General features: G+C 42.3%; 2 protein-coding genes across 5 annotated transcripts in view; one reads left to right on the forward strand and one right to left on the reverse strand.

The window, feature by feature from the left end:
- The window catches only part of NIPAL3 (NIPA like domain containing 3), a 44010-nt gene extending 38360 nt beyond the window's left edge, over positions 1-5650 (reverse strand). For 2 of the 4 annotated variants that reach the window (XM_010989797.3, XM_064493921.1), the window contains exons 1-2: positions 5518-5650; positions 1641-1971 (exon numbers count right to left, since the gene is read on the reverse strand). In XM_010989797.3, coding sequence (XP_010988099.2) covers positions 1641-1733 — 93 coding nt within the window. In that variant the 5' untranslated portion in view covers positions 1734-1971; positions 5518-5650. Of the gene's footprint in view, positions 1-1640; positions 1972-5173; positions 5393-5517 lie in introns of those variants that run through there. The other 2 variants (XM_031464359.2, XM_031464360.2) reach the window with 2 other exon arrangements.
- Positions 5651-5799: 149 nt separating this feature from the next.
- The window catches only part of STPG1 (sperm tail PG-rich repeat containing 1), a 44342-nt gene continuing 23982 nt past the window's right edge, over positions 5800-26159 (forward strand). Inside the window, exons 1-5 of the mRNA XM_031464356.2 lie at positions 5800-5923; positions 6524-6751; positions 9736-9854; positions 12515-12655; positions 21327-21445. Of these exons, the coding sequence (XP_031320216.1) occupies positions 12583-12655; positions 21327-21445 (192 nt within the window). The 5' untranslated portion in view covers positions 5800-5923; positions 6524-6751; positions 9736-9854; positions 12515-12582. The remainder of the gene's footprint in view (positions 5924-6523; positions 6752-9735; positions 9855-12514; positions 12656-21326; positions 21446-26159) is intronic.

Here is a 26159-nt window from a genome sequence, read left to right on the forward strand (position 1 = left end):
TTCAACCCTCCCTGATGAAGCTGGACTTGGGGGCCTCTTAATGTTCTCCCCAGAGGTAAGAGATGACTTTGCAGCAGCCTGCCCAGCCCACGGGATCACCTTTCTGAGAGAGGCCCACAGCGTGACGGCGGAGGAACCAGGTTTGCTGGAGGACTCTGCCCCCAGCCACCATGATTGGATCAATGTAGACACCTGACCCAAGCTGGGCCAATCAGATCCTTCTCCTTTTGAAGGTGGGGTAAGAGTTCTAGCACCTTTGGCGCCCCACTGCCTTTCCTGCCCCTGGTTCTATGAGCTACCCTGTAGCCTTTTCATAGTTTTTCTCTATGCTTCAGTTTCTCTGAAATGGATTTTTATTCCTTGCAGCCAAAATAGCCTTAACAAAATCAAGAAGGAAGGAGATAGCTTCCCTTTAGAAACTCCTTCCCCTATCCCCAGGTAAAATTAACTCCTCTTTCCTCTGCTCTGTGCACCTTCATCTGCTCCTGCTTGTAACCACGAGACCCTTCAGAGGTCAAGCCTGAGTCAAGCCCCTCCCGCACGCCTAGCACGGGGCTAGGTGCTTTTTCACTGATCCATGCAGCCATGGATGCATGAAGGATGGAGGGAGGTATTACTACCACCGTTCTACCCGTAACAGAAGCTCCGAGGATTAGCTAAACCATGTGGCCAAGGTCACTTAGCTAGGGAGGAGCAGAGTAGGGATTTCCCTTTATCCCGCCTGGTACTTAGGTCAGCTCGTCTGCCTCTGTTCACATGCCTGTCTGCCACCTCAATTCTTAGGCTCTTTGGTAGAGTCTCTGTGACTTATTTATCTTTGTTCTGGCACGAAGATATTTCTGTAATAAGTAACTGAGTTAAATTTGTGATTAAAATGGAAACTTATTAGAAACCTCATCAGAGAGAGTGTTCTGAGTTTTCCTAGATTCCGTCTTTGTTTATTTGGCATTCGTTCACCTCAGGGACAACTCTATTAACTATATTTTCCTATTCTCTGTATTCTCGATGCTCTGGCATTAGTGACCTTGCTGGTTGGGGAGAGACTGCCTCTCCCAGGGATGCCCAATTCTTAAAGATAGCAAAGGGGCATGCACTCTGAGATGTTCACTGCAGCATTGTTTAGTCACCCCAGATTGGAAACAACCTAAACTGTTCAGCAAATTTTGATACAGAAGCTCAACAGATTATTGGGCAATCATTCAGAAAGCACGCTTTCCTACACTACTCAGTGGCATGGGGTAATATTCCTCAAACAAGGTTAAGTGAAACAACCAAGATACAAAACTTTCTGTCTAATCTGATCCCAGATTTGTAATAACAGAAGAGACAGGAAGGGAATGTACTGAAATATGAACAAAGGCTGTCTTTGAGTAATGGGGCAGATAATTTAAAAAAAAAAATCAAATCTTCTAAGTGGGAATGAATTTCTTTGAAAATATTTCTCTGCTTTCCTATTTTTACATATTTTAATGACAATTTTTCTTCTGATTACACAGTTTCTCCTCTGTGTGGAGGGTCTGCCGGTTTCTGCCATTGATAGGCATGTGGACCCTGGACATATCTGTTAGCCAGTGCTGCACCATGTTACTTTCTTGTTAGAAAAATGCAAAATTCCCAAACCTCCAAATAAAAGGTCTTGCCTTGTAGGAGAAGGAAGCCTCGCTCGCGGAGTTGGCACTGCTAGTGGGCGGGAGCTGCTGCAGCTGCAGCGCTGAGCTGTGGGCTCCGTCCATGGTGGTCTTGGTGCATCCCACCTGGCCTGGCTCGGTCTCTGGAGCTGCTGCTAAGGCATCTTTCCTTGTGCTGGTCACCCCCTTCCACCAGCCATCGCCTTCTCACGCCGAAAGAGCACTTCAGGGCTCTTTTGGTCGATTTACAGCCTCTTCCTCATCTTCACCCAGCGACGTGCCAATTTCTACATCTCTTCCCAGGCAGACAGCCGGGGATGTGTCTCCTGATTCATGCGGTGCTCTAGTGGGAGGGGAAGAACATTAAAAACGCATGAACAGTGAAACACTAAGCGCAGCTCTGTCACCCGAGAAGAGGATACTGTTAGGACAAAACACAAGCTGCTATGGGAAGTGAGCCCATTTGAAAAACTGTATCATGCCTTTGGCCACTTCATAAAGATAAGGCTCATCTACCTCAAAACCTTTTCCCTGGCCCTTAAAAAATCCCCTTTTGATAAAATGCCATTTGCAGCAACATGGATGGACCTGGAGATTGTCATTCTATGTGAAGTCAGCCAGAAAGAGAAAGAAAAATACCATATGATATCACTTATATGTGGAATCTAAAAAAAAAAAGGACACAAACTTATCTACAAAACAGAAACAGACTCACAGACATAGAGAACAAACTTAGAGTCACCAGCAGGTAAAGGGGGTGGGAAGGGATAAACTGGAAATTTGAAAATTGCACCTCTTGGAGAGTGATGGAAATGTTAGCTGTCTTGATTGTGGTAGTGGTTTCATTGGTATATACATCTATCAAAAGTCATCAAAGTGTACATCTGAAATATGTGTACTGTACAGGAACTGTACAGGAACCATACCAAAATAAAGGTGTTAAAAATAAATAAAAAGTTTCTAAAAATCCCCTTTCCTCTCCACCTTTGCTTCCTTCCTCCCATCATATCCTAATTTAAATCTTACCTTTCCATAGGCTCCCCTACATAAGAAGTATAACACTGCCTACATCTACTTCTCCAGGACTCCCCCCACCAAAAAAAAAAAATTCCGCTACCGTAAAAATAGAACCATCTGCTTTCCAACTTAGGAAAGAAAGAGAAGAAAAGTTATGTCCATGGAAGATGGAAGGATTAGCCTGCTCCTGAGGTCAGCCCAGCACAGGGGATGTAACACTGGACCGGGATGGGGAAGACCTAAGTGGCCAGATCATTTTGCCTCTGGGAGTCTTAGCTGCCTCATCTGCAGAGTACAGATAATAATGTGGCCTCAAGTAAAATCAGCAATGATGGTAATTCCTGTTAACTTCATTGGACTGATATTTTCAGGGCATCTCAAGCTTTTCCACCAAATAGAGAAGAAAGAGGAAGTATGCCCTTACTGTTCTGGGAGGCATGGCCACAACACCTTACTGCAGTGCTAAGGGTTTCTTTGAGGTCTTGTTATTTTTTTTTTAAATCATATAAATGTGGATTTTCCTGCAAAGCCTATGTTCATTTGAATATAAAAATATTTAAAATTGCTTTTGACCTGCTACCTGTTTGACCTTGGCCAAGTTGTTAAACTTTTCAGCCAGTTTGCTCTAAAATATGGATATTCTGCTCCCATGTGTTTGAGAATTTGGTGAAATAATGCATGGAAAATGCACGTACAGCAAATGGTCAATGAATTTCAGTTATTATTAGTATTAATTTTATTCTTATCAGTTTAATTCTTTAATATACCCATGAATATTCCTTTCTTTTTCTCATGCATTCAAGCAACAAATATCTGAGGGCGTATTACGTGCCAAAGTTTCTGCCAGGCTTCAGAAAGCTGCCTTCTGTCTTTCCTGTAGCTTCCAGTTCCTTGTGTTATCTAGCCCTAGGCCCAGGAATTCTGAGTCCTGGTGTGAATAGCACAGTCATATGCTATAGGGTTAATACCATGTCCAGCATCTAAGAGACATCAGAAGCAGGGTTTAGTGCAGGGGCAGCACGAAGACCATTAAGCCCAGGTCTCACATTGTCATAAGGACCTCAAAATTAAATTACTACTGCTGCCTCCAGATGAGGTTATACATTCTGTATATATACATGAGGTACACTCATCAGACAACATTATAACTCACATTCCATAACCAGACCTCCCTGACTGTAAAGCCCTATGAATATTTGTTTGTAATATTTTGAAAAGCATAATTATTCTTCACTATACTTTTATGCATGTGTGAAAAGCATTATTGTATTAAATTTGGGTATCCCTATTTCAATGTTATTAATATAATAGCCTTAGAAAGAAAGAGTGACTCAGGGCTCTCTCTATCTCTCAGAGACTCTTAGAGGCTTTCAACCTAGAGGTGAAGAGACACTACAGCACAAACTCTGGGAAGCTGCTTGCTGAATTCCCTGTTCAGTTGCTCCCTCCTGAGATCTAGCCCAGAGCCTGGCATGGTGACCTCCATACATACCTAATGACCAGCTAAAAGACAGGCCTGTGAAGCACCCGGTGCACTGCGCTGCTCCACAGTCAAGAATAAAATGCAGGGGTGGGGTGGGGAAGGGTTAGAGCTCAGTGGTAGAGTGCGTGCTTAGCATGCATGAGGTCCTGGGTTCAATCCCCATTACCTTCATTTAAAAAAAGAATAGAATGGCTTACTCAGGTCAAATCAACCCCAACTCCAGAAATACCACCGACATAGCCAGCCCTACCCACAGCACATCAGAAAAAGCTCAGGGATTGGCCAAGAAGGTGATGGGAACCCAGGCCCCCTAACCTCCTTTGGATCAGTTGGTTTCTCTAGGTGGGTTTCTGCTTTTGCTTTCCTTTGTGGTGGTTGTGTTTGCTTTCATTTAATTGGCTTTTGAAAAGCAAGCTTCCCTCTCTGCCTCAGGAACCCCCAGACCTCTCAGGCATCATCACCTGCAAAGACAGAAAGTTCTCCCTCAGCTGGGTAGGAGTTTGGACTAAAAGCCTTGGAAAAACTCTTTGCAAGTTATCCTCCCTTATAAGGCACACATTCTTCGCCTACCGACTCTTTTCCTGACTTCAGAACACTTTTCCAGGATTAACATATGCCCTACAGGCAAGTAGCCAACTTTAGGTTGCAAGACATCCTTTAATTTTGATACCCTCACAGCCACTAGTGAGCACAGGGTCACTGACCAAAAACGAAAAATAATTCACTAGGTGATGGCTTCCACTCCACTCTCCACCCCTCATCTCAATGAATTACTTCACCAACCTACAGAGCCGACTCATCATGGCTGCGAAGAGTCGGGTCTGTGTTAGAATTTGGCTGTATCTGAAAAAATAAGTAAAACACGCCCATTCTCACTACCTGACGATTCAGTTTCTGGCTTGTGAGCGCCAGCTATGTACCAAGCGCTTTCCCTTTCCTGGGCTTTGTCTCACTAAAGGGTTACACTCTTTGTCCCCACCCAATGCGCTGGAAACTACAACCTCCAGCGGCCAGCGTAGATCAAGGATGCCTCCAGTCATCCCACCTGCTAACTCCACCATCTGCCATCGCCGCCAGAAGCCCGGGCCGAAGTGTAGAGGAACAATCTTGGCGAAGTTACTCCATTTCACTTCCTGATTTGGTGAAGCCTACCTAGCATCGCCATTATTAAGGGAAACCCATGACCCCCTCCGCGATGCGAACATGGAAAAAGCATTCTGAGGCAACGAGACCCAAACTGACAAGCCTGTTGAGAGCGAGAAGGAAGATATTTATACTAGGGAACGATAGATTATTACAAATGCATTCGGTTTTCCTGAAACGAAGGCTGAATTCAAGCCACCCCTCAGTCCCCCTCAACCGCGCCCATCAGTCTCAATCACTACTCACCGGCGGCGTTTCCGCTAAGACCCACCTATCAGAGGTTTCTGAGAAATGACCTGGACTCTTCGTGCAACCCGGAGGCACAGCCTCCTTAATTCCTTCCCGAGCTCAGAGCTGCCGGACTGCTGCAGTGTGTAGCTTTCAAAGGCCTCGAGTTGACTTGCCAGATTGCATGCCAGTCAAAAGCTGGCTGGCAGTTTGCGCAGCCTAGTGGCTGCGAGGAGATGGGTGGGCGGGACATTCCCTCAGGCGTTGGCTGGGCGGCGAAGCTTGCTTGAAGCGTACTGGGAGAGCCTTGGGGAGGCGGCGCCCAGCAGGAGCTATGCGCGCACCTGTAGAGTGTCCCCTCTAGCGGCCACAAGCAGGACGTCGGAACAAAACCCTGCTCCCCGACTCGGTCTGGAGAGCTCAGGTGACTGCTCATTCCACCCGACCTACAAGTGGGCAGCCTGCCAGGTGTCCTCCCTCCTTATCCTCAGAGCCACCGCCGGGCCTTTGCTTTGCTCCTGCTGTTCCCTCACCCCACGCTCTCTCACCAGATACCCTACACTTCTTCCTTCAAGGCCCAGTTCCCCCCTAAAGCCGCGGGGACATACAAATCCTTGCCCGCCCTCCTGTAACACTTGTTAGCAGCACTATATACCAGCCCTCCCAGTACGCCCGCAGTTCAGCGATACTTAAGGTCCTCCAATAAGCCTAGCACTTGGTGACTGCTTCCATAATGTGCAACTGTAATAATTATAATTGCTACAAGGATATACTTACTGTACAATAATGGGAATATAGTCAATATTTTATAATAACTATAAATAAACTATAAAAACTATAAATAACTATAAATGGAGTATAACCTTCAAAAATTGTGAATCACTATACTGTACCACGTAACATATAATGTACAGCAATTATACTTCAATTTAAAAATTAAATTAAAAAATTTTAAATGGGTTGTATCAAAAAATAATACGTGCATGGGGCTTCTGCCTCTTCATTCACGTGCATTTTATTTCAGATCCTCTCAACCATCCTCTCAGTGAGACACTGGGCTTACGCCCATTTTACAGATGAAGACATGACATTTGGACAGAGACCTCGATGATGAGAAAAAGCTAGTTGTGGTTCAGACCCTGACGCCAAGCGAGCTCAGAGGGAGCATCTGAGAGCAAAACGAGGTTGTCATGTTGTAGGAACTACCCAAAGGACAGCGCAGCTGGTACGAGATTTTTCTGTGGAGTGGGAGGTAGGAACTGCGATCGGAGGGACGGGCCAGGGACAGCTTATATGTAGATGTTTGGATTTCATCCTAAGTTTAAAGGGGAGCCCTTAGAGGATTCTAAGCATGGGAGTGACAAGATCACTGTGATTACTCTGACGTGTATAAAGAGGGGCTCAAGGAACACTGTATGGCTGCCCTTATCAGCCTTTTTTTTCTTTGGCGGTTAAAAACAGGGCTTGGATGAATGTTAGTTCTTTTAGGTTTATTCCTTGAAGTAGGATTTCTGAGTGAGCAAAATTCTAAGGCTTTTGGACTATCACAAGGTTTTTGAGGGGTTGCCTGGACAGACCCCTATTAAGTTTCCGCACCGGTCCTGACGTGGGTAAACTGAACACTAAAATTCTGGCAGCTTCCCTGCGGTTATTGAAATGCTTCTGATCATTGGCCAGTAACTTTTCACGCGAAAGAAACAGAGGACACCATTGGCTAGGATTCATCAGGAGGTGGGCAGAAAGGGGACTCCAGAATGTTAGGCCTGTGGTTGCCATAGCGATAAGGAGGCTAGCTGGCCAGATTCAACCCAGGGGACCCGACGAGGTAGGAAGCAGGCCCGGTTTGGGGACGGATCCCGGAGTTGTGAGGAGGAGGACCTGGCGCACCGCATGGGACGCCCAATGAGACCTCGGCTTGCCAGGTGGGTGCAGAATTTCGGTGCCATGAGTTCGGTGATGCCCCGAGGGCCAGAAGAGCCGCCGTTGGAGGTGCTCCTCCTGGAGGTGTACCCTCAGAGTACCCACCTGAAGAATGGTGATAATAACCAGGACGTTCCTTACCCACAGAGCTCTGGTGAGGGGCGTGTGCATCTGACTCTCCTGCCCCAGGCGGTGCGAGTGCACAAACGTTTGGGAGCTCTGGTGCTGGGCAGTGGATGGCTAATAGAGAGCTAAATTCTAATCCTAGGTCCACTCGGTCTCCTTGAGTGTCCCTCTGCAAACGTCTTCCCTGCCCGGAGCCTCAGTTTATCCATCTGTAAAAGGAAAGTGTGTGATTGGAATCTGGAAGTCACTAGTTGGCTGCTAAAGTTTCTTACAGCCCTCTGACAGGCTTTCTCAGCTTAAGAAAAATACCAAGTGGATTATTTACCTGAGAATGATTTGAAAACTGTATAATACTTCCAAGATGCACCATATAACTGAATCCAGCCTTATAACTTAATCAATCAAGTTCTCATAAAGTCAAAACTACTCATGCAGATCCCATAAAATTTCACATAAAGGTAACAGTATACATGGTGAGGAATATATTGATATATTCTGTACAGTAATACACATGTATGAATGTGTGAAATATGTGATAATACTATAAGGTAAATAATAAAGGGTTTTAGAAAACATAGAGATGGTAGAATTAAAACATGCCTATAGTTATAATCATGTGAGTCAAATCTTTACAGAATGTAGCTCCTGATGGGAAGAGTTGTATTATGAGTACATCTATACACATTATTGATAAGATAGGTCTACTTCTAGTAGTCATCCATTCATTCAATCCACAAATATTTATTGAGCAACTCCTATGGGCCAGGAAACTGACTGGACATTCAGTGATGAACATTTTATTGGGGAACATCATAAGCAAATTAATATGTATAAAATATGATGTTGGGTAGTGAAAAGTGCTTTGAGAAAAATAAGGCAGGGTCAGGGGCTAGTGGCAGATGGGTGGTGCTTCTGAAGAGAGAGTGGTCAAGAAAGTTGTCCCAAAGATGGTTTGAGGAGAGACCCAGAAGAATTTGGTGACAGGGCCAGAGAATGCTGCCCAGTGTAGTGAGGGGAGGAATCCCATATTTCAAGTGTATTGTGGAAGCTGAAGAGGTCCCTTGTGAAGAAGAGGATGAGTCTCTAGGTTGTGGGATATGACAGCTACCTTCATATACTTCACAAAGTCATAGTAGCTTTCAAACTTTTCAAATATGACGCGTGGTAAGAAATGCATTTTTTATTGTGACCCAGCACACACACACACACACACACACACACACATGCACATAACACAAAAACTTCACAAAAGACTACCAGCTATGACCTGCATTTCGAAACTCACTAATGTGGAAGAGAAGACATTCTGAGCAGATTTAAAGGGTTAAAATTAGGAAAGGTTAAAAAAAAAAAGAGAGAGAGAGAGATCAGCTTTGATATAGGCAGGAATTTTCTAACAATTAGAACTATGCAAAAGTGAACTGCCTCAGGAATTTTCAAACTGCGTTCTGGGGAACCCCAGAATTCTGTGAAAATTCAAGACAGCCTCAAATATTTGCTTTACACTTGAAAAGTCTATGCAATATCCTAACTTTTAAGATACCAACCACACACACTCAGGGGTGGTAAATGTCAAATTTTAACATGTTAACATATAGCGTATGCTGCCTTAGAGGTTATTATAGTGGTTAAGAGCAAGCAGAAGGCAGACTTCCTGGGTTCAAAGCCTGATTCCACCTCTTCTTGTGTGACCTTGAGTAAGTCACTTAACCCTTCTGAACTTCAGTTTTCTCATCTGCAAAATGAAAATCCATTTTACCTCACTGCATTATTGTAAGGATTGTGTGAAGTAGTCTACACAAGGCTTTAGGAGTGTTAAGGGCTCAAGAAATGATAGCTATAATTTTAAGCTGTTAATATTATTATCCCAGCATATATATTATTACCTAATATTGGTAAAAGCCTACTGTAGGCCAGGCAACATTAACTACTTGTGGATCATTGTATTTAATCCTCACAAGTATCTTGGGAGGAAGGTACAGTTATCAATCTCAGTTTATGGAGGAGGAAATGGGTTCAAAAGGTCAAATGACTCATCCACAATCAGAACTATTAAGTGGCAGAACCCAGGACTATTAACCTTGAACACAAGACTGGATACTACTGAGCACTGCATGGCCCTCACCTGGGAATTGCTTAAACATATGCTGTTGATTAGGAAGGTGATGTGTTTTCATTGCTCTTTCTTAGATTCCAGACCCATGATATCCTGCCATGAACAGTTGCACAAGCACATGCAACAGTGAGGAACATCTGGGCAGTGCTCCATTCACACCTGGGCTGCACTTCCTCTCATCCTGGCTTCACAGGTATGCAGTAACAAGGCTGGAAAGCATTATTAACAGTGTTGTCCTTAGGTGGTAGAAATATGGATTGTTTTTACAAAATCTTTTTGATTTTTTTATATTTTTCAAAAATGTGACAATATGCACATACTACCATCATAATAGGAAGCTTACATTTTTTTCTAATCATGCATAATTCTAGCACACTAATGCATTTAAAAAGTAACAGCTTTGTTGCAGCTAGGGAAATTGATCATTCTTACAACAATACAGCACTGAAAGGTGATAAGTGAACAGTGGCTGCTTTTATAGACCTTAAAGGATGTTAGTAAACTAGACTAGTGATTGTGCTGTGATCATTATTGACCAGTTTCTGTTGTTTTTAATTTCTTAATTTCTTTGAGTGTATTGCCAATAATTATATTAAATATTAAAGTTTTAGTATGGCTTGTGAACCAAAAATGATTGAGAATTGATGCTGTGAGGGTAATAGAATAAAGTGAAGGATAAATACTGAAGGAGCAAAGGTTGGTGAAGCTTAACATCATTTATTCAATCCTTCATTTATTACTGTTTATAAATGGTATAAGTTCCTTACGAAAAAAAGGTGAGCAAAATAAAACTCAAGTTTGTTCATGAAAGATTAACTTATAAAAATTAAATCAATGCTGCTGCTGTTAACAACTAAAAAATATGCAAATATATGAAACAACTGTTTCCAGACATTGAACAACAGGGAGCCTAGTACTGTAAATCTTTGAAAGAGGAAAAACACAAGGTGGGCCCCATAATTACTCCAGTTTAGTGCTGGGGGAAGTTTCTGGGCCACAGTTCAGGGAGAGGGAAACCCACATGAAGTCCAGCTTTCTGAGATGGGGAGATAGAAATCAGAGCTCAGGGAGCCCAAAGAGGCTGGAACTTACAGGGTGGAACATCAGAGAGGAGGGACCTACACAGAAAAATTTCAGAAATAGGAAGAGAGTTCTCCTCAAGCCTTTGGCTGAGTAGTGATCTGCCCATGCATGAGAAGAAACTAAGACTGGGGAAGGAACTGCCAGAAAGCGGGAGGCTGAACCATCTCTGGGACGGACTTACACAGAACTGAGAATATTTTGCCTGCCCATAAACCAGAGTAGAGAGACACTGTATTAGATGGGGGTTGATTTGGTAGAGTCCACGAAAACATCACTTCTTAGTAGTGGAGATAGATTATCCCCAGAATAAAAGCTGTTCTGACTTTACTATAACAAAGCTTAAAAAGCTTGAAAGCTGAAATGGGTCTGTAAGTTGCCGAGAATTGTGCCAGGAAAAAAAAAAAAAAAAAGCAACACTCTGCAGAAATACTTCAAAATCCAGTTCCCAACTGTGTAAAACTCCCAATGTTCAGTGTCCAATATAAAATTACTGGACCTGAAAAGATACAGGAAAATATAACATATGTGCAAGAGAAAAATCAATAAGAAAAATTCAGTCAGTAAGAACAGTCCCAGAAATAACAGAGATCATAGAATTTGTAGAAAAGGACCTTAAAGCAGGTATTATGAATCTTACAAATATGCTCAAATATGTAAAGGAAAATATGAACAAGATGGAGATAGAAATAGAAAATATGATTTTAAAAGAACCCCAGTGTAACTTCTAGAGATGAGAAGTGCATATTTGAAATAAAAAATACAATAGATGGGATTAACAGCAGATTAGACACTACGGAAGATCAGTGAGCTTGAAGATAATATACAGTATCCAAATGAAGCACAGAGAGAAAAACAGCAAGAAAAGAATTGATAAATTCTACCTGATCAAAGTTAAAACTTTTGCTTTTCAAAAGACACTGTTAAGAAAATGAAAAGGCAAGCCTCAGACTGGGAGCATATATTTCCAAAACACCTACGATAAAGGGCTTGTAACCAGAATATATTAAGAACTTTTACAACTCAAAAATAAGATAACCCAATTGTTTAAAAAAAAAATGGTCTGCCAAAGGAGGTAGACAAAAGGCAAACAAGCACATGAAAATATACAAATTAAAATGACAATGAGACACCACCATACAACCACTGGAATGTCTAAAATTAGTAAGACTCACCAAATGTGTTGGTGAGGACGTGTAGCAACCGGAACAAATTATTGATACATGCTACCGCATGGAAGAATCTCAAAAGCATTGTGCTAAGTGAAAAAGACACAAAACGGTACATACTGTATAATTACACGTGTGACATTCTAGAAAAGGCGGCTATTGTAACAGAAAGCAAAGCAGTGGTTACGAGATGCCAGGGTTGGGAGGGCATTGACAGCAAGGGGACACAGGGAATGTTTTCTGGGGGGATGGATATATTTATATCTTAATTGTGGTGTTATCTAACACAATTGTAAACATTTGCCAAAACTTAGAATTATATACTTTGAACTGATGAACTATGTTTTATGTCAGTTATCTCAATAAAGATAAATTTAAAAAATTCGAGCCTTAAGGAGCTCTGTAAACAACATCAACGTGAACACTTACAGAGTTCCCACTGAGGGTAGTGCAATGTTTGGGATTTGGGGTCATAGAACTTGGTAAAAATCAGCCTCTACCCACAAGATTTCTTGGTTTATCCTGCAGATACAGCAGAACTCAATCAACATAATTAATAGGCATGTGAAATGATCTCTACAAATGCTGTATTTTGCTATTTCAGGTGCTTAGAAGAACATGTAGTCAAGTTTTTCATCAAGCAAATGGAATATATCATAGAACTTTGCTAAGATGGACAACTCCACACAAAAAGACCAACATCCTGGCAAAAAATATTCCCGAAAGGCTAACAAAGTACACAAAGGTTTAGTGAATTTTATAACAGAGGTCTTTGGTGGGGAGGAGAGAGCTCCTGATATATGTCCCTTTTGGTACAGAAGAGCAAAATTTAGGGGACTACAGTAAATCCTGGGTTATGCCCACAAGACCAGCCTTAAGGATATCAAATAGATTGCTTTGGTCGTTCCCCCACTCCCTCTTGGGTGATGATTAGGAAGAAACTATGGGAAGCAAGGATGAGGAGAGGGAAAAGGAGAAAGCGATCTTTCTTTATTTCCTAAAACTGAACCCAAGCCCCCATTCTGCTGGGTTGTTGGGACGTATAACTCCAGCCATTTTGGGCACAAATCCTATGCCCTCCTTGTTTCAAGGTTTTGATCTTTCTCAGTAGAAAGAGGTGTTGTGATGATGGGGGGCTGGGTGAGGGAGGAGAGAGGCACCCAGATCATAGGTCACCCACCCAGACTGGTGAGAGAGCGCCACTGTCTCAGCCCATGTACTCCCTTTGGTTTTATTAGTGTGCGCTAATCCCAGACTACCCCCGGGGCTTAGGAATCATTGCTGAGGCTGGAAACTTCAGCCCAAAGCCTCACTCAGTCCACTGCTTTTTCTCTTGGGGGTATTACTGCCTCTCTGGTGGGCTTCTAGCATCCCTGCTGCTCTCAGACCAACAGCCGGACCTCTATTTCTTCCTCCCGTTTTTGATTTAGTGCTCTCTCTTTTTCTTTAACACTTTTAACTAGGAGCTTTTTATATATATATTCAGAAACAAATCATAACTATACAGCTTAATGACTGGTCACAAAGAAACCACCACCTATGGAATCACTTCTCAGACCCAGAGATGGACTACCAGCAGCATCCCGGAAGTCCTTGTCTTGTCCCTTCCCGGAAGCGCTTGTCTTGTCCCTTCCCAGGCATTATCCCCCTTCTCTGCAAATGTAAACACTACAGCTCTCCTGACCGCTAATCTCATTCCTTACCCTAGTCTGTTTCTGAACTTTGTATTAATTGGAATCATACAGTATGAACTCTTTTCTCTCAGGCTTTTTTTCTCATGTTTTAGAGACTTAACTTCATATTTCATGTATCAGTCATTAGTTTGTTTTCATCGCTATGAAGTTTTTCTTTGAATATACCACAATTTTTTTTTAGCCATTATGCTACTGAAGGACATTTGGATTATTTCTAGTTTTGAACTACTATGACTAAAAGCTTTTATAGCTATACTTGTTCATTTCTTTTGGGACATAATATGTTTATATTCCTTGGGTCTATACCTAGGAGTAGAATTGCTGGGTCATAGGGTATGTTTAGGATCAGCTTAGCTGATTGCTGAACTGTCTTCCAAAGTGGTTATGCCAGTTTTATGTCCTCAAGCAGTGTGTAAGAATTCCAGTTTCTCCACATCCTCACTGACATTTTAATGGTTTTAATTTGCATTGTCCTTTGAATAAGATTGAGCACCATTTCATATATAGGCTGACTTTCAGGATATTCTCTTTGAAGAAGTGACTGTTCAAGTTTTTTGCCCATTTTTTTCTATTGGGTTTTTCTTTTCTTAGGGGTTCTTGATAACATTCTAAAAATGTGTCTATTTGTTGGCTGTCAGTAAAGTAAATTTCTTCCTTCAGTTTGTGACTTTCCTTTCCACTCTCTTAATGGTGTGCTAATAAATAGAAGCTCTTAATTTTAACATAGTCCATTTAATCAATATTTTCCTTTATAGTTAGTGTGTAAGTCTGTCTGTCCTATTTAAGAAATCTTTGCCTATCCCCAAATAATTTCTTCTAGTAACTGTATTATTTTACCTTTCACATCGAGACCTACAACTCACTTGGAATTGTTTGTGTGTATGGTGTAAAGTAGATGTCCACATCCTCGTTTTCAGTATGTATATCCAGTTGACCCAGAACCATTTATTGAAAGAGCATTCTTTTTCTGCTGCTCTGCAGTGCTGTCACTGCTGTAAATCAAGTGTCTGTGTATATGCAGGTCCTTATTCTTTTCAAATACCACCCTGTCTTAATTACTGTAACTTTATAACAAATTTTTAATCTAATAGTGTAAGTCCTTTAACTATGTACTATGTTTATCTTGGCCCCATTTCATCTCTATATAAATTTTAGAATCAGCACATTAATGTTATAAAAAAAAATCCCTTGTGTCATTTTGATTTGGATTGCATTGATTCTAGAAATCAGTTTAGGGGCTGATTTACATTTTTACAATATTGAGTTCTCCTACCGTGTGTATCCTTTCTTTTATGTAAGTCTTCTTAAATTTTGCTCAATAATGTTTTTTTTTTTTTTTAGTTTGCTACGTAGAGTCCTTGCATATTTTCTTTATATCTATTCTAGATATTTGATTTTTATGCTATTATAAATGGTACAATTTAAATTTCATATTCTGATTGTTTGCTGCTGGTATAGAAACAAAATTAATTGATTTTTCTATATTGACCTTGCTAAATTCAGTCATAACCTCTAATAGGTTGTCTATAGGCTGTTTTGAAATTTCTCCATATACAGTCTTGGCATCTATGAATAATGACAGCTTTATTTCCTTCCTTTCTGATCTATATATTTTTATTTATTTTTCTTGACCTTTATGCTGGTTAGAGGCCTTCAGTACAGTGTTGAATAGAAGTATGATAGCAGTCAACCTAGTTTCATTCTCTATCTCAAGAGAAAGCTTTTGGTATTATGTTTGTTGTAGGCTTTGTCATAGATACCTTTTATCAGATTAAGGAAATTGGCTTCTATTCCTAGTTTGCTAGCATTTTTTTGATAATAAGAGACTATTGAATTGTACAGAATGCTTTCTCCACTTACTAAATAGACACTTCACCCCCCCCCCAAAAAAAAGATAAACAGCAAATGGCATATGAAGAAATGCTCAACATCAGTCATTAGGGATATGCAAATTAAAGCCACAATGCGATACCACTACACATCTAATGAGATGGCTGAAATTAAAAAGACTGCCCATTGTTGATGAGGATGTGAAGTAACAGTAACTTTCATACACTAATGGTGGAGACATACAAAGATACAACAACTTTGGAAAAGAATTTGGCAGTATCTTAAAAAGTTAAACATGAGATCTAGCCATTCCACTCCTAGGTATTTACCCAAGAGAAATGAAAACTTTGGTCCATTCAAAGACTTGTTGTTGAATGTTGGTAATAGCTTTCTTTGAAATACTTCCAATCTAGCAACAATTCAAATTTCTGTCAAAATGGATAAAAAATTGTCACATTTCTCTACCATGGAATACTACTCAGCCATACAAAGTAATTAAGGATTGATACTTCAACATGGATGAATCTCAAAATAATTGTGCTCAGTGAAAGAAGCCAGAGAAAAAGAGAGTGCATATTATATGAGTCCATTCTGCATCTCTTGAGATGATCATACAATCTTTCCTTTTTAGTTTGTCAATATGGTGAATTACGTTGTTTTGCAAATGTTAACCTATCTTTGGATTACTGGGATAAACCTCACTTGATCATGGTGTCTTATCTTTTTTACATATTGTCAGGTTTAATTTGCTAACACTTTAATGAAAATTTCTGCCTGTACATTTATGAAGGTTAATGATCTGTAGTGATTCCCCTCACCTCCTGTAACGACTCTGTCTGGTTTTAGAATCAGGGTAATGCTGGCCTCATTGAATCATTTGGGAAATGTCTTTTTCTCTTCAGTTTTCTAGAATACGTTGTATAGAGCTGATCGGTGGATTGTTCTGTAAATGTCAGGTCAAGTTGGGTAATAGTATTGTTCAAATCTTGTATATCTTTATTGATCTTCTAGCTACTTCTTTAAATTATTGAGGGAGGGACTTTGAAATCTCTGATAATAATTGTGGAATGTTCTATTTCTTCATGTGATTCTATCAGTTTGTATTTCCTTTATTTTGAATTTCTTGTTATTGAGCGTATCAGCATTTAGAATTGTTATATCCTCTTGAGGAACTGACACCTTAGCCGTTATGAAGTTACCTCCTTCATTGCAGGTAATATTTTTTGCTCTGAAATCTGCTTTGTCTGCTGTTAACATCTAGCTTTCTTTTGACAGCAGAGTCTATCTTTTCCAATACTTTTACTTTTAACCTATTCCTGGGTTTATATTTAAAGTGTATTTCTTGTAGGCAGCATATAGTTAGGTGTTTCTTATCCAATCTGACCATCTCTTTTAATTGGGATATTTAGACCATTTAAATTTAGTATGACTATTAGAATGTGAGTTTAAGCCTGCCACCTATAGATTTGCCACCTATAGATTTGCTTTCTATTTGTCCCATATGTTCTTTATTTACTTTTACTGGCTTCTTTTGTACTGAGTATTTATTGTTGTTGTTTCATTTTCTCTCCTTTGTTGGCTTCTCAGGAATAACTTTTTGCAGTGTTTTGCTAGTGGTTACTTTAGAGCAAAGGTTGACAAGCTTTGGCCCTTGAGCTTGGTCTGACCCTTGCTGTCTCTTTCTTTTCTTTCTCTCTCTCTTTCTTTCTTTCTTGGTGAGGGGAGGTAATTAGGTTTATTTATTTATTCTTGGAGGAGGTACTGGAGATTGAACCCAGGACCTCATGCATGCTAAGCATGCGCTCTACCACTTGAGCTATACACTCCCCTCTGCTGCCTGTTTCTGTAAATGAAATGTTGCTGGGACACGGTTCTCTCTGGCCATCTGTCGTCGGTGCTGCTTCCTCTCCGTAACGGCAGAGCTGAGCAGCTGCGACAGTGACTGTATGGCCTGTGGTGCCTTAGCTGTTTACTGTCTGGCCCTTTATAGAACAAGCCTGCTGATCTGCGCCACAGAGTGTGTAATACATACCTTCAGCTTTATCACATCCTACCATTAAGTGATATTATTACACTTCACATAGAGCAGAAGAACCTTACCACAGTTTATTTTTATTTTTCCCTTCCTTGCCTTTCTGCTATTGTCAAACATTTTACCTCCACATATAGGTCCTACAATACAGGGTTATTATTCTGCTTTAAATAGTCAATTACTTTTAAAACGATTTACACTTTATACTTATATCTAAATGTATCAATTTATATTCACATTATTTACATTTCCGGAGCTCTTCGTTCCTTCATGTAGACCCAGATTTCCAACTAGGATCATTTTTCTTCTGCCTGAAGGACTCCCTTTAAACATTTCTTGTAGTTCCAGCTTGCTGGTGATTAATTCTCTCAGCTTTTAATATCTTCAAAAGTCTTTATTTTGCTTTCAAATGTGAGAGATATTTTTACCGGGTACAGGATTCTGGGCTGACAATTCTTTTCCTTCCAGTACCTTACAGATGCTGTTTCTAACAATCATCTGCTATCATCCTTATGTTTGTTTCTTTGTATGTAATGTGTCTTTTTTCTCTGCCTGATTTTAATATTTTTCTCTTTATCGCAGTGATTATGTGCCTTGGTTTGGTTTTATTTCTGTTTCATGTGCTTGAGGCTCACTGACTTTCTGGGATCTGTGGGTTTATGGTTTTTTATCAAATTTGGAAAATTTCAGCCATTTTTTTCTTGAAATCTCTTTTCTATTTCCTCTCTCCCACATCTCTTCCTTGGAGAGCCTGATCACACGTGGATTAGGCTCCTTGAAGTTTTCACGAAGCTCACTGATACTCTGCACTTTTTAGTCCTTTTTCTCTGTGTTTTACTTTGGATAGTTTCTATTTCAGTGTCTTCAAGTTCACTAGTCTTTTTCTCTTGTGCTATTTAGTCTGCTGTTAATCTCATCTAGTATATTTTTAATCTCAGACACTTTAGTTTTCACCTGTAGAGGTTAGATTTGGATCTTTTTTATATCTTCCATGTCCCTATTAATATGTTCTATCTTTTCTCCAGCTTCCTGAACATATCAAATACAATCATTATTATAGTAATGTAATGTTCTTATATTCTATCGTCTGTATCATTTCTGAGTTGGTTTTAATCAGTTGTCTATTTTCTCCTCATTATGAATTGTATTTTCTTCCTTCTTCACACGTCCATTAGTTTTTTATTGAATGTGAGATATTTTTACCTGTTGGGTGCTGTATATTTCAGTAGTCCTATAAATTCTTGTGCTTTATTCTGGGATGCAGTTAAATTACTTGGAAACAGTCTGATCTTTTCAAGTCTTGCTTCTAAGCTTTGTGAGCTGGACCCAGAGCAGCGTTTAGTCCAGGGGTAATTTTACCCTGTTTCTGAGGCAAAACCCCTCTGCGTATTCTCCTTGTATTCCATGAATTACGGTTTTCCACTCTGACCTTTTCCTGTTCCCAGTGTTCAGGCATCATTTACTCTCATTCTTTCAGGGCATTCTTTCCCCAGGCTTGGGTAGTTTTCTCACATTCATGTGCTGATCAGTACCCAGGAAACTGGTTGAAGGGAACCCAGTGCAGGTCTCCAGAACTCCTTCTCTGCGCAGCCCTCTCTTCTCCAGTTCTCTGCACCGTCTTGCCTTTCTGGACTCCCAGGTTTATCTCTTCAACTCAAGAAGACCCCCAGGCCCCACCTGGGCTCCTCCTTTCCGTGCTGTGCCTGCAGACTTTCTCAAGGCAGTAATCTGGGTGCAATCTTCTTGCTTCCTCATTTGTTTCCCATCTCCAAGGACCCCTATCCTTTGTTGCCTGGTGTCTAATGTCTTGAAAACCATTGTTTCATGTATTTTGTCCATTTTTAACTTTTTTTTCCAGCTAGGAGGGCAAATCTGGTTCCATTTTATTTGGAAATGGAAGTTCAGTTACATGGAGTGTTTTTTAAAATCCTGTTTTTCTGTTGTTCTCATCAAGAAGGTAGCTGTGATACATGCCATTGTGCTGTGGGCAGAAGCCAAAGTGTTCGATCTCCTTTTCAGTCAGAGAGGAAGCTTCCCTTCCCCCAGGGGAATGTCCCTCCTTTTACCTTTTTAAAATAAACCCCCTTCCTTTTCTGTCTCCTCTGTAATCTCTCTCAGTTGTTCTGTGGGCTTAGACTTTTAGAATCCAGAGCTAGGAAGCCTTGTATCTACTGCTTTCTAGTAGGCTCTCTAGCTTCCTTCGAGAAAAAATACAGAGCCAGCCACCCACTTGAATTGGGAAAGGGGGGGGGGTAGGAGGGAGGGAGAAGAGAGGAAAGGAATAAATATACCATCTATTGATATCTCCAGATGTTTTCTAACCAAACATATATCCTGCTTCTTTTACTTGCTTCATCCTCAACCCAGGCAAAGAAAGCTAGATCATGCTGTCCCCATGTTTTCACTGCTTCTTTTATTGAGTCCTTCCTGTGGGCCAGACCCTGGAAGAGGAAGGACGGCTTAGAGTTGAAGAGCCTGGGCTCATTAGAACCCCAGCTACTCTACTGAATGGCTCTGTGATTCCCATGAGTAACTTCATCCCTCTAAGCCTCAGTTTCCACATCGGTTCCAAGCTGGTTCATATAAACACCTCCTGAGGTCCCTGATGGTGTGGGGCTTTCCTCTTTGAAAAGCAGTTTTGTTTTTCCAAAAACTCAGAAACTGAGAAATGGCCTTAAAGACAATTTCCAAGCAGCCTCACTCCCACCCTGAAACACCCCTTGTTCTTTGTCTTGGTTATTTTTTTCCAGTTCTGCACACATATTTTCTCTGAGGGTTAGGATTCTCATGCTGAGATCATTTGGCCAACGGTTGTGGATGTCTTGCCAAGTCAGCATGGACCCCCCCTCCCCCAAATTTGGCTTAAAGTCAAGACTGCTGGTGCCACACACACATCGAGGAGATATGAGAAGGTTTATTACTCACACAAGGAGGCTTTCTGGGGACAGCAGGGCAGACTTCCTAATCTGGTTCAAGCATGGCTAGAGAGAGCAGGGAAAGCAGTCTGGCTCGGGGGTTTTATTGTGGTTAGGACATGAGGCTGGAGTGAGGGCAGGGGTTTGCCGTGGTCTGAACTTCCTACTGGTACTAAAAGAGGGAGATTTCAGGCCTTCTCATCACTTTGCCCAGATGTGGAGCAAAAGGGGGAAGAGGCAGAGTGCCAGCAGCCAAATGTGGAAAAGTGGAATCAGATCCTATTACACTCACAGGTTAGAGTTTGTAGTCAGCCTGCCATGCAGACAGATGCTCCCCACGGAGTCTTAACAACCGTGGACGTTCCTCCACGTGTGGGGAGCTGGTGGAGGGGGAGTTTATACATCATTTATATGTCACTACCCCGACGTATATAAATTTCACTTGGTGTTCTATAAATGATCCCATTCTGCTTTTTCACCCAATGTCTGCTCAAAGCAGAAACCTAAACTTACCCAGGTTTTTCCCAGGGCCCTGCCCTGGGATTTCCTGACTTCTCTGAATCCTTCTGGTGCTTTGCTGATCTGTGCCTCTGGGCCGGGCGAGTCAGGACTCTTGCTGTGTCCTCCTACCTGGCTCCTCTTCCAAGGCTGCTCCAGGTGGTTTTGTGTCCCCCCTCCTTGGCTAGAGCAGATCCATCCTCTTCCCTGGAACAATATGCTTCAGCTATGGAACCAAGCCTCACCAGTTTAAGAGCTGGAGCGGGGAAAACCCAAAAATTACCAAGGGGGTCTTTTTAAAAAAAAAATACCCAGTTTCATGTTTATCTCTTGTCAAAAGGCAACTTTCTCTTCTATTCCACTTAAAATAAAACAATATATAGCCCTGGGTTTTATACATTTGTCAATTCTTTGTTTTGTGCTAATTTTTATCTTATTTTTGTTTAGGTTTTACTGCTGCATATCCAACACAGTCCTCCATTCCTGTTAAATATCAGCCTTCGGTAATTCCAGAATCAGAAAAAAAAGGATTTAATAGTCAAGCCAGGAGATTTTATCATAAAGAGGTAATGGCATTGTCTTAGAGAGTCTTTACTCAGTCTGGATGTTAGCCGGCTGGGACACAGGCAGGTGAGTCTGGCTGGTGCGTCTGTCCCTGTGACCAGTAGAGGGCAGTGTCCTCCAAGGAGCTGCAGCACCCTCTCCAAATTGTGTGCTCTGGATTGTAAGAATGAGCTGCCAAGATACTAAATCCAGGGAAAAACAGTATGTCCAGATGTCTGGGGCCACCCTGAAACCAAACTTTTTTTTTAAAAGAAGAAATATATTTTAAAAATTAAAAATTAAAATACCCCAGGTGTAAAAAGTAAGAGGTAAAAATCCTCCTCTCCCCCACCCCCACTCAAAACAGGGGAGGAAATAACAAGACTCTTTCAATTACATAAAGAGGAAAAATAAATGAGTCTAACACATGTAAAGTTACCTTTGTGACGATAGCCCCGCCTATTCCTTTAACAATGGCTTATAACTGTTCCTGCATTTCCCCCACCCTCTCCCTCTTCCCAAATATCTGTGTCTCTTTTCCTCTTTGATCTGGAAAGTTCTGCTTGGATCCTGATGGGTCCTCACCTATTTTGGAATTTCACTGGCTATAGGCCCAGTTCGGACGCACTTTTCTGTCACCAGCAGGGGATGCCACTCGCAGGCATCAGAGGTTTTTAAATCTTCATTCTTTTATCTGTTGAACTAAGTAAGACCTTTTGAATAACATTCTTTTGGCAGAGTCATGATCTGGGTTACCTTTTGCTGCATTCTAAAAATGCTTTTCATCTTACCACCTTGCCAAGATGGTGAGAGGGAGCGGTGGGGGGGAATCTGGGTCCTGAATGCAGGTGAGTCAGGAAGGAGCTGAGTGGCCTCCCCAGTCCCCGTGCCCCTTGGCCTGTTTCCTCCTTTGTAAACAGGAACACTGAGCTGGGGAATGTTTAAGTTCCTTCCACTTCTGATAGGTTAGGATGCCAAGAAAGCAAATAATAAAGAATATGGTGTGTGTGTATACACACACACACACACATTTTTAGTTATTTGTAGGTTTTCACCAAAGGTGATAAATAAGATATTTGCTCAGTTTTTCTCTTTTTTCTTTGGATTCTCTGTCTATGTTTTAACTGTATATTTGTCTCTCTGTCTCTTTTTTGCCTGGTTTTCTATTTGTCAATTTAACTGTAATATACTGTCCATCTCTAGGATATTTGCGGCCCAGCCTCAAACTGAAATAATAACAGCCACCATTTACCAGTCCCTACTGTGTGTGAAATCATTTTTAGACCGTATTTCTAATCCTCAGAACAATGCTAAAAGGAAGGGTTTAGTACCTTAATTTAACAGAAGAGGAAACCAAAGCTTAGGGAAGTTAAACGACCCGCCCGAGGTCGCACCACACAGGGCTTGGCACATAAGAGGCGCAGCGTAAATATCTGCTGAATCAATGCTGAAAGAATTAGCCCTCAAACCCAGGCCGAGCTCACTCCAAAGCCTCATGCTCTTTCCACACACCGCACCACACCTCCCTTTGTGGTTTACAGAGCCATGCAATTGATCTGTGAAAGTCAGAGAGCGTGTATCTGAAAAGTCCTCAGAAGACGTCAGGTCAGCTGTGCAGGCCCGATTCTACATGATCTCCTGAAGACTCACATCCAGAAACCAAATAATTTGGATTTTACAGTTGACATTTTAAAGTACTATAGCTTTTCAGAAATGTTTCTGCTGAAGGAGCCAAGGTGTCAGCCAGCCAAAGCTATAGGCAGCATCAGATACAGAGGGAAGGAGCTCAGAAATTAGATTCTAATGTGGTCACATTGGTTTCACAACATAAACACTTTCATCTAAGTATTTGAAAGAGTTTTGTAGATAAGTATGGAACTCTGTGGAAAGGGCATGGAGTCCATAAACTAGGTCCCCTGTGTTCTGCTCTGTTACTAGCCGTGTGCCTTTAGTCACTTGACTTTTCTGGGCTTCAGTTTCCTCATCTGAAATGTACAATTTGGATGATTATGATTTTTTAGTTTCTTCGAGCTATGAAAACAGGACAAAAAAGGTCTTATTCCATGCTCATTATTCTCATTTTTCCTGAGGGAAATGAACATTGAGAAGTTAAGAATCCTGCCTAACATCACCCAATAATTTAGTGAGGCAATACAATTCAAAGCAGATTTTAAACCTCTGGTATCTCACCACCCTTAGAACATTAATCGTACACACCCTGTGCCTGGTCTCATAACTCGGTTGTGTCCTCACGTTGGCCCTGTGACCCATTTAGCACATCTTTAACACAGTGAATCGGTGCCCTCTGAAATGCGTTCTTACCTTATCGGTCCGACTGCGTAGAGAAACATCAGGGCCTTGCTGTCCACCTCACACTCCCCACGAGACTCCGACCGCTGGGTACAAGGAATCCTTCACTGAGCTCAGTGTCTGGACTGGCAATTTTGGCTGCTAGAATTGAAGTCTGCTTCCCTGAACATTTTACAATTATTTACAGATGTGCTGCCGACTCTGCGTACATGAAGAGACATGCCTAATCTGGGCCAGAGCATAGCCCGGCCACCCGATTCTGTCCCCATGTCACTCTGGATTGTGGTCACTGTCTCCCAAGCTGTGTAACACTGAGGACACCCACTTAAAGTCTTTTCATCTCTGTCTCCTCATCTTAAAAATAAGGATGTTATCATAGGTAGGACCTTGCTAGGGGTGACTGTTCCATGATTCTAAATGAATTCTGATGGAGCCCTTCTAGGCGCAAATGAATGAATACTGGTTGGATACAGACACCTCATCCTCTTGCTGTGAAATTTAAAAATACATGTTAATTTCAGCCACAGGCTGACAGTTAATCAACCCTCCCTGGTGCTGAGCAGGCCAGTGTTTAATTTGTGATGAAACTGTACAAAGTTAGTACTGGTCACATATTACCTTGATAAGGTACTGGACCAGGGATATTTCATACATCAGAGGCTTTTAAATGAAAGGAAGTTCAGTTTGCAGAGACCACCATGTTCAAGGGGATGGTTTCCCCACACGTGCACTCAGCTGCATGTTTGAACCACAGTGGGGTCTCCCCGACCTTCCTGCTCTGGAACTCTGGACTCTCCACATCGTCCATATCAGTCAGCAGCACCACTTCCTCAGGGGTCTGCAGGACACGCATGCGGAAATACCAAACACTGACAGCGTGCCAGGCTCCCCCGGAAGACATCGCGTTTACTAACTCCTTTAATCCCCATAATGACCCTGTGAGCTCAGTCCTGTCATTATCCCCACTTTCCAGATAATGACCCTGAGACACAAAGGGGGTTAAGCAGCTCTCACAGCCAGGGTCAGGCAGGGCGAGGACGACCCAGGCAGCTGCTCCCAGACTGTTTCCTGGCATCTCTGCCTGGGGCGGAAGCAAGCACATCCCCCTCTGAACGCCCACAGCCCGTTGTCTGCCCCGACCACCTTCCGCTTGGCGTGGTGGTGACGGGTGCGCACGCCTGGTCTCCACCCGCCCGCAACTGCTAGGGCAGCAGTCATTGTCCTTTCCAGACTCCAGAGCCCCTCAAAAGTGGATCGAATGAATGACCCCAATTCAAGTCTCTGCCTTTTTCATCGAGTCACGGGAACACGTCCCATCCATCCTGCACTGTTGTGTTGCATTTCCTCCATCCCTCTCCTGGACCGTGATAGCTGCCAATGGGCTGTGCCTGTATCCTTGCGCCTTAGTGCCAGCCCTGGTGCACAGCAGGCTTCAGTACATGTTCATTGAATTGAGTCTTTGCCCACATGCCATTCCGAGGATTTCGAGGGGCTGCTAATGGGCTGATACCAGATTTAAGGAAGAGCAGGGCTCTGCACAAGAGGAGCATGGATGCTCTCAGAGACGATACCATTGTCGAGAGACGCTTTGAAGATGCGAGTTTATCTTCTCTTGTCTGAGTGTGTTCCCAGTCCAGCCAGGCCAGCGATGGGCTGAGACCTGGTCCCCACTTCCACCTGCTCAAGTGGCCAGTGTGCTAGCTGCTCCTGCTTCCCCCACACCTACTCTTCACCCAGGCCACTAAGAAACAATCTCCTCAAGAGAATTGATCCTCGTTTTCCTGGTTGCTCCCTTAGGGCTCCAAGGGACCTTTCGTTTCTGACCTCCTCCCTGATTCTGAACAAAAACATGTTCATTTTCTTGCTTGAAGTACACTCCGCACCTCTCTCTCCTTCTCTGTGATCAGAGACATGGAAACTCTGATGCCAGACATAAGTGTATGGAGTTGGAGGGGCAGGTTGGACGGAAGGGAGAGGACAGAAAGGGAGGGTGTCTTACAAGGGGCACATCTCAGAGTTGTAGATAGTTGGAACCAGAAGGGTTTCAGTGACCCCTAAGTCCCTGGGCTCAGCAGAGGGGCCCCTTCTGTGACAGCATCTCATGCTGAGGCCTGTTGGTGGAGCAGGTGAAGGGGAATTGCTTCCTGAAGCCGCTGCCAACTCTGGCCCCCTTTCCCTGGGTTCCTCGTGGAGGCCTGGAGTGCGATTGAAAACCACAGGGCTTGGTGCCCCCAGTTGCCTCTTTGCAGGTTCACAGGTGAGGGGACATGGCCTGGGGGCAGATGCCAACTCTTCTGCTTCTGGTCCATTCTCTTCTCACCACTTTGGCCCCAACAGCCTGAGAAAAGGCTTTGTAACCTTCAATAAAGTCAGCAGGGTGGACGGGCACATTGTCTTGAGGCCCTAAGACCAGAGGCACTTGTAAAA

The sequence above is a fragment of the Camelus dromedarius genome, chromosome 14 (assembly GCF_036321535.1).
Source record: "Camelus dromedarius isolate mCamDro1 chromosome 14, mCamDro1.pat, whole genome shotgun sequence".
NCBI lineage: Eukaryota > Metazoa > Chordata > Mammalia > Artiodactyla > Camelidae > Camelus > Camelus dromedarius.